At 45.1% G+C, this 9,057-nt stretch overlaps 1 protein-coding gene across 2 annotated transcripts; it reads right to left on the bottom strand.

The window, feature by feature from the left end:
- Positions 1–1,285: 1,285 nt before the first annotated feature.
- PlexA (plexin A) lies at positions 1,286–9,018 on the bottom strand. 2 transcript variants are annotated; one of them, XM_085199679.1, is made up of 4 exons: positions 8,710–9,018; positions 8,355–8,484; positions 8,041–8,158; positions 1,286–7,514 (listed from the first exon to the last, which is right to left on the bottom strand). In XM_085199679.1, exon 4 carries the CDS (start codon positions 7,457–7,459, stop codon positions 1,751–1,753), a length of 5,709 nt encoding a protein of 1,902 aa, XP_085055805.1. In that variant the 5' UTR covers positions 7,460–7,514; positions 8,041–8,158; positions 8,355–8,484; positions 8,710–9,018; the 3' UTR covers positions 1,286–1,750. The 2 variants fall into 2 exon arrangements, with proteins under 2 accessions (XP_085055805.1, XP_085055803.1); XM_085199677.1 differs by lacking the exon at positions 8,355–8,484.
- Between the last annotated feature and the right edge of the window lie 39 nt (positions 9,019–9,057).

The following is a 9,057-nucleotide window of genomic DNA, read 5'->3' as shown; positions in this document are numbered from 1 at the left end:
ATTTTTCAAGTTAGGAAGAAAGAACCTAGTAGTAATCTATCTCTGCTTCTTATTAGCCCCGTGATCACACTAAAGAAAAAAATTCCTGAGCGAGATTCGAACCCGCGATTATTTCCTTCAGCCAGTCAATTCAACAGAGGAATCATAATTTAACAATAAAATTTTATATTTCATTTGATGATTATTTAATATCAAATAAATTTATTTATTTATTACACTAAGAAAAATGTACATACGTATGATTTGTAATTACCTCTAAAATTCAGTATATATTATAGAATTAAGTATTTAAATTAGCAATAGAAATTATAATGATCCTCATACTTAACATTTTTTTTATTTCTTTGAAAGTTTTTTCTAATTTATAATTTTTCAAAATATTCTTCTCATTTTAATATTAATACTGTGTTACTTAAATTTGTAAAAATATTGTGACTAACTCAAGGTCAAGGTCAGACTTAGTCGAAAACTTAACTTATGTACGTACTTCAAGCAAAATAAATGACATGCTCAGTTATTTAAATAAAACCAAAAATTACTATATAGTTAAAAATATTCAGATTAATTAGAAATCTATAAAAGCTTTCTTTACTTTAGTAATAAAATTAGTGAAAGAGTACCAATAAGAAAAACACAGATGCTGGTGACAGTAATGGTGTCATAGTATCAATTAACAGCATTCTTACATTCTGAGCATGACATTTTATAGTCAGTAAAGAAATCTGTCTTATCCAAATTTCTATTTTGTATGAATGTAACGTAAGAAAATGCAAAAATATAGACGAAAAGATAACTTTGGATTATTGTTAGCTTGATAAAAATGGCAAATTTGTTGATGATTGATGTAAAATTCACTATTCTTTTTAGTTGTTTCATATTTAAGTTCACCTCATTACAAATTACAAGTTGGTTCCTCTCGTCAGTTATCGGCGAGTGTAGGCAGAGGTAGGTTGTGTACTTACTGTCATATCCGGCCGTCCAGGACCACAGCGACACCATCGCGAGCAGCCAGTGATACATGAGGCCTTCGATCCTCCAATACAAGGGTGCGTACAAGGGTCTCGTGACACACAGCGCCATCATCCACAACACGTAAGCGGGGATGCAGTATACGTTGTTGACGACCGCGAAAGCAGTACGGCCCGCGATTCTCACGTACCGGCTGAAAAACAGCACGCGTCACGCTCGCCGCTCACCGCGCTCCCCTCGCTCCGCGCACAGCTGCCGAGGCGGGCTTTCGTCGACGGACAATGGCGCTGCGCGGACGACAAATCAAACACAAGCGTACATTCGACGATATTTATTAATGGAATCGTTCACCGGATCACTGACGGTTATTTCATTAAGTAGACTGCGAGTACAAATTTAAAAAGTCGCCCGCCCGCGTCGCTCAGCGCCGGAGCGCCGGCAGGTCGCGCGCCGCGGACGGGCTCACATGCGACTTCATTGCGACACACATTACACCGATCGACGTAACAACGACTCGTACGCGAGCACACATAGACAGACATACACAATTTAGTTTACGATGCATACTGCGGCGCGACCGCGGCCGGTCGGATTCGTCGTGTAAAATCAATACAAAGTTCATATATAAAATTAAAAAACGACATCGGACCGCTGAAATTATACAAAAATTACAATATTAAAGACTGTACACTATCTAATATATACAATAGTCGCCAGCATAGATATGTGCGGGGGCAGTAGGTATCATAGTATGTACACGCGGCGTACAAGCGGCACGCATTCACACATTGTAATCGTGCGCCATGAGGCCGTGGACCTGCTCGAGGCGGAACGCGAGCCGCTGCTTCTGCGAGAACTCGTCCTCCTCGAGCGTCACCATCAGCTGCTCGTTGTACTTCACCGCGTACGAGTACAGCTCGTTCAGCGCGCAGTTCGTATTGAACTCCTTCGTATGAAGCCGCGACTCCTCCGCTAGCATCGCGTTCATGTCCTGGTCAGAGATGGCCGACATCAGCTTTATGTCCGCGTAGTACCGCTCTACCCACTCCTTGTACACCGGGATGTCTTTGGCGTACAGGAGTTTAGAGGAGGGCGAGTCTTTGCCGAGAATGTGGTCGGAGGTGGAGCACGAGTCCATAAAGGTCTGCGCTATAACAGACAGGCAGGAGTCGACGGTGTTCGACTTATGCACGTCGAACACGAAGTTAGGGTTTTTAATTAGATTTACCCAAAAGCGGAGGGGAAGGGAGTTACTTTTCCACGTATGAACTACTTCAGGGTCGGATATAGCGTGCTGTATCGCCTGGTCATCCAAGAAATCGAACATATATTTAATCGCGAGAGGTAAAGCGGAACCGCGATGTGCGGTGCTGAAGATAGTCTCGAATAAGTCGTCGACAAACTTTTGCAACGTGCCCTTAGTGGCGAGAAGACGCGTAAGATAAATTTCGGAAACCATTTTGTTGCCGCGTTCCCCTTCTTTATGAGCGTCACCATCGTGGTGCCTAACGAGATGCCAATATTTAAAGCCACCACCGTGTTCGTACTTGAGCGGGCTCGCCGGCGGACTCGCGGAGCCGTATTTGCCCCTATTTAGAGTCTCGTAAGTGTGCGATTTATCGTTCTTTTCCATGTTGGAAAGGTTATAAACCGAGCTCTGTTTCGCGACTAAACTCAAGCAAGCCCCGTCGGGGACGCGGTAGTGATTGAGGGTGTTGAGCTTGCGCCATTCGCCCTCGCACTTAGTGGTGCTGTCCTCGTCGTATAGGATCAAGCGGCCGCAAGCGCCCGTGCGCCACTCTAAGTCTAATTCGTCACGACTCGGTCGCTGCGAGTACGGCGTGGCGCGGTAAATGGCGTCTAAACATTTTTCTTTTACTTGGCTAATCGTATCACAGTCGAGAACTTTTACTTGCACGTTTTCCGTCGTAGCCTCTAAGCCGCTCACGAAGATGGTTTGCTGCGATATAGACACGCTCACGGTCATTGCTTTGAAATCGATCGACTGCCTAATTAGTTTCTCTTCGCTCAGAGAGTATCGCGCCTCGGAGGTTATAACGTCAACGGGCCCTTTGTCTACTTGACCTTTCATTGACCTAAACAAAAGGTAAAGCGGCTCGCCGGCGCATTCGCGAAGGAATTTGTATAGGAGGAAAGTAAACCAGGCGCTCAACATTTTCTCGGCGACGCTTTCAGTACGCCTAAGCAATAATTTAGGATGGCTCTTACTCTCCATACATTTTTCTATAAGCTCCGCTAGGAGCGTCTTTAAAACGTCGGTACAATACTCCATTTTACTTTGTAAAGTTACCATTATAAGTGAAGCTACATTAACACGATCGCGCATTGAAAAATACCTATTGCTTTCTAAAGTACGAATAAATAATAGAAGGAATGTTTTGTTCATAATTAACTGTCCGAACATTCTCAGACCCTTTTCTTTTCTAATAAGCTCTGGGCGTTCCCACTGGAGGACGACGTGATCGTCGATATTAGGGAACAATATTTTCATAGCGTACGTACGGTAATCGAGGAAGGGTATACCGCCCGTCACGTCTCCCGTCAAGTCAGTCATCTCAGTCTGAAGCTCCGCGAATGCCTCTTTGCATTCCGCAGCTACCCTTAATTCTAAAATATCCATTTGCTCCTGCATATTCTTCAATACTCTAATATTTTCAGTTGACTTTCGTCTATACATAACTAGAAACACGATAAATATTAATATGAGCACAACTATACTTGCTACAACACCGATTAATACTGGTTTCCCTATCGTCGCCTGTAAGCCCGCTTGCGACGAATAGGATAATTTACCGATTTTATAAGTAAGAGCGCGTCCGACCTTCACGACCACCTCGGGAGTTTCGACTCCATCGGGCAGCTCGTCGCGGGACGGCGGCCTGCACGTTAACTGATGCCTAGAGAGAGAAGTTACATTACACAAACTTTCCCCTATATGTACCTCGACATCTAACTCGGTACAGGCCCTATCTAAATTTTGACCGTTAATTGTCAAATATTCTGATTTATAATACTTTACATCTTCGTCAAATCTATCATAAATGGGATCCGGGTAAAGGAGGAACGCGTCACCCGTCTTAGTGGTGAGATTTTGAACGCTTTGTACGTCGTCCATATTGAACCCGTATTCTAGTTCTAAAGGCTTGTCGGGATCTAGTTTCAAGCCGGCACTCTCGATCCCGGGAGATTCGCATATGAGATGGGTTTGAATATGAAAGTCGACTCTATGACAAGGGGCTATGTACGGTCGGTTATCGTGATACACATATATTTGTGGAAACTGAATGGAATGGAAATTACGGCCCATTACTTTGATGTTTATCCCTCCGGACGGAATGCCCTTGGGCTGTTTGCGTTGTGATGCTAATGGTGGGCCAGATTCCACGGAAACTACAACGGGATCCTCGATATATTCGAACTTCTCGCGTTCTAAAGTACGCATTCCATTATCAAAACGCATCCGCAACGTACCCATTTTCAACTGATAAGAGTGACTAGTTCTACACACCGCTTCCTCGTGCGACACAGATAAAATGGCGCATGGTAAATCATCAATAAATGCTTGAATATTACTTCCGGCATTTAGATATTCGCCGGTGATACGTAACTTAGTGCCGCCCGACTGAGGACCGTACTTAGGTTGAATCGAGTTTATTTTCGGATTTACGAAAGCATAATGATGTTTTGACTCTCCGCGATAATCTGCGACACGAACAACAACCGGCCCATCCCGGGGCACTTCTTCACCCGGGCCGTCGACAGTACAAACGATACGCCTAGTTTTTACGTATAACTCAATAATAGGTTGACATTTTATTCCCGCGATAGTAACTCCGTTATAAATATCGGATATATTTCTACCTAAATTTATACCTTCGATGGTAATATTAGTACCGCCATCCCAAGGCCCTAACTGGGGTTTAAATGAGTGAATTTCAGGATTAGGACAGGTCTGGGTCCTATTTAGCCAAACGCTAGGTGAATCACACTGCTCTTGAACCTCACATCGATCTGAGCCCTGGCACCAACCGCAACCGAATTTTTCAGGCAAAGCTAAACAAATACCGCAATTATCAGCCATGTCGTTACAACGATAAATGAGAATGTGAGTATTATCCGGATTATCTAATGGCTTGGAACCTCCCCATATAACGGCGAACGAGGCGGTTATGTTAGGAGCGCGGGATGTATACGTGAACTCTACGGCTTCGCAATAAATCGTATCGGCGAGAAGTTGCGCATTGACGTGAGTGACGCGGCCCTCTATATTGAACTGACACACGAATCTCGTCTGAACTATGAACTGGCCGATAATGTGAACTTTTACTTTGATAGCTTTTTTCACACCGGATGGTACTAAAATTTCGTTAGTGCCGTCGGATGTGGAATTTATCGTCGGACAAAATCCGGGTCCAGAGCGATAACTGGGGCCTATCCTACTCACGCCTGTCACTAGGATATCGTTTCGACAATTTTCTGCTGTGTCGTGAGTACAGCGGTGACCGTCCACGCACCAATCGCAAGGGAACGACGAACTGACACACTGAGTGCACGAGCTGTACGTATTACAATCGAAAAAGGTAAAGTTAGTGGCAACAAAATCAGGTCCCTGTGTAGTGCGGACAGATAACTTAGCGGTAAAGTGATGCTGACCAGCAGGTATAGGTGGGAGAGTATCTGTACGCGGTGTAGTACAATTAACGCCGTATGGTTTTCTCGTTGCATTAGTAATAAGCGTACGATCTAAAGCTGTAAATGCACACAAAAATTGTCCATTGAGTGTCGGTAAATTTTCAATAACTAAATCTAGAGTCCTTGCAGTAGTTCGTTGCAACTGGTTGGGTGTCACTTGGGTGATAGTGGTACAACGGCCACTTCGGTAGGATATCCAGTACAGCGGGTCCTTAGCAGCGTCCTGGCAATCAGATCGCAGACTGCACTTATTTTCTAGCGAACACCAACCGCAATACGGGTCTTTGGCTCCGAGACATGTTAGACATGATTTGTAAACGCTACACTCTTGAACTTTAACTTTAGACACTTTTCTTTCAGTCATTACGTATAAATGCATTAATTGAGTATCGAAGAATAAATCTTTATTCACTGGAGAATTTTCATCGACTACAATGTCTCCGTATTCAAAAGCGGAAGTAGCACTTTCTACAACAATTTTCTTAAGATGACCCTCAGCGGTGCCGGCGAAGACTACGGTGTAGTCACCTGTGGCGGTCGCGGCCACGGCGGTCAGCCTTTTATTAAACATAGCCACTGGTACAGCTTCTACTGGCTGTTCACCTCCTAAAGGAGTATTCACATCTAACCCACAAAAATCTTCGCTAATTGATTGCAACTTCGTTCCAATGCAAGCGTGTGATGGCGATATAAAATCTAACCCTCTTGATCCATTTCCACTGAAACAAGTTTTTATATTTTGCATAAACTTGCGCCTAATCGCTTTAAGTGAATACACGCAAAGGGCTGACAGGTTTGAGGGTGTGTTTGTATTGATGGATTCGCTCTGACTGAATGCTGCAAAGAGTACATCATGTTGGGCGGTTATGCCGAGTTCACCGGCTAACACAGAGCCGGCCTTGCCAACGAACGCCGCTTGAACGAGATTATATCCAAAATTACCGCCTCCCTCGCCCATACACGACATAGGAATCTCAGTATAAGAATAATAATTCTCGTCATCGTGACACACTCGAACCAATTTGCTGTAATACGTATCGGAGCCAACGCCTCGAAGCTGTATCGTTAAGAAATAGCTGAATCCTTCCGAACTAAAGCCGTACACGTAACTTATAGGATAACGTTCTCTAGATAAGGAATTCACAAACATTCGAGTCCCAGTGGTGACAGCCGTCCGCGCTATCATGAAAAGTCTATCGTCTTCGAGGGACCGGCTGCTGACGGTAGGCACTTCTGAACGATAAGGCGAATTCCCGGTGAATGTGACCCCCACGTACATGACCTGCGTCATCGGCGGGTTAGGAGGTCCCGGTGCGATAAAGGCCACAGTTGAGGCGCTGGCGTTATTCGCCACGACTGGCTCGCGCACCTCGCGCACGTCATGCGAGATATTGTTCAGGTTGCGCACAGAGCACAGCCCCTGCAGCACGGAGCCGCACGTGATGAGGCGGCTCGTGGCGTAGTCGATCACGAGCGCCTTGTTCATGTTGTCCGTCGGCTTCTTAACGAAGTTGGGAGGGCAGTCGAACGTGCAGTGCGCGGAGTCGTTCACGGGGCCCGTGACGATCTTCTGCGCCACTTCGAGGTCGGGGGAGAGCTGGTAGATGCGGTTGACGGCGCCGATGTAGACGCGGCCCGTGTTGCGGTCGACCACCAGGTGGTTGAAGAGGGAGGTGGGCGCGGTGGAGTCGGAGAAGGTGCACACCACATCCTGGGAGGCGCATGCCACGTCCTGGAGGGCGCACGCGGCCCCGAGGGCCAGCAGGGCGCGCCACATGGCGCGGGCGCATGTGGCCTACCGTTGTCGTCCGCGGAGACACCCACCCCTCCATCTGGAACGCGACACAGCGCTCAGCACCGCAGCCTCGCCGCGAGCCTATCGCACCGTGCACAGAGGGCGGTGCTCCAACACAGTGCGATGGGATCGGGAGGCCGAGCGGGGACGCCCGGTGACCCGTCTTCCTCGGTGATAAGTACCAACCTATTTTAGATTAGCTTCATGAGCCGCCCAACGTTTTTTCATCTGTATGTTGACACTCAGTAACAGTGTGTTGCAATCGCGCAAATAAAAAATGTAAGAATGTATCAACCTGTGCAACGGATGTTTTTATATCGCCGCGTACAAAAATAGGTTAGTACTAGGAATGAACGGGCACCGGCGGCCCCGACGCGGCCACTGTACTGTCAAATCACACGCCGACGAAAGCCTCACCATTATAAAAGGAGTAACAAATAAAATCATACAAATTGGCATGCTGTTCTTACGAGGGAGTGAACGTGGTAGCGTAACGATAAATAAAAGGAAAATAAATAATATACTAAACAACTGAATACATCGACAACATCGAGTATACTTACAGAATAGCCATGACGGAATATGAGAGGACGGGCTTCGATATTTTTATGTTCTACTCGTTTATATGCAAGTATGGCGCACTTTCATAGTGCGGCGACCGCGGCAGAGGCTCTGGGAGACCTGTAACAACAAACATCACGTTTAAAAGCCCGGCGGAGCTCTATCGATCCGATCTATGCCACTCTTTTACTTTTTACACCTACCTAATAAAAAAACGTCACATATCAACAAATATGATATTTAACCTACATTTTTATAATTGTAAATCAGAATAATCATTTGATTTTGTGACTGCTATGCATAAATAATTATTTACCTCGAGTCAAAAGTATGCAAGATGTTTGATATAGTGATTCGATAACCCGGAGTCTTAGCGCTATAACACGACCGCGACCGGTCGTTCTTGTTGATTGCAGTTGCCACCACCCACTCGACCAATCTAACTCCTACGCAATTTGAACAACATCAAAATACTAATACATCTTCCATAATTGATTACAAACAGTTTATGCAACCATATTAAAACAATTACAGAAAAAGTTGTCTATCACTGGAGAACGGAGAAAAGAATGTCAGCCATTACCGCGCACGCGATTCGATAGACGGAAGCCATTTCTATAAACGCTATTAACTTTTTAACGTGTTACGCTATATTACCTAAATAAACTTACCTTGGTTAATGAAAATCTCTTATTGGTTACAATCCTTAGTATCCTCCAGGTGGCAAGTAACACTTACACTACTTCACAATATTTCTTTGTACCAATCACTGTTAATTAACTTGATCACTGTCACCACAAAAGTTTTAATGTTTCACATTCTATTAAAATAACTTGTTATTTAGTATATATATGTCGGTTTATATGTATGAAGCCCGTTTAAACAGAGTCCTACGACAAGAGCATCAGTCTTCGTACGTAGCCATGGAATGACTTCGGTTTCGCTTTTCGAACGAGTCTAGGCGTGACTGGACCGAGTGGAGCCGATCACGCCCGATATTAAATTGTTTCTCAAACGTA

The sequence above is a fragment of the Heliconius melpomene genome, chromosome 16, assembly GCF_056956725.1.
Source record: "Heliconius melpomene rosina isolate 202511_hmr_F chromosome 16, ASM5695672v1, whole genome shotgun sequence".
In the NCBI taxonomy this organism is placed as follows: domain Eukaryota; kingdom Metazoa; phylum Arthropoda; class Insecta; order Lepidoptera; family Nymphalidae; genus Heliconius; species Heliconius melpomene.
The sequence above is the reverse complement of the archived record's forward strand: the minus strand, read 5'-3'. Positions and strand labels throughout refer to the sequence as shown.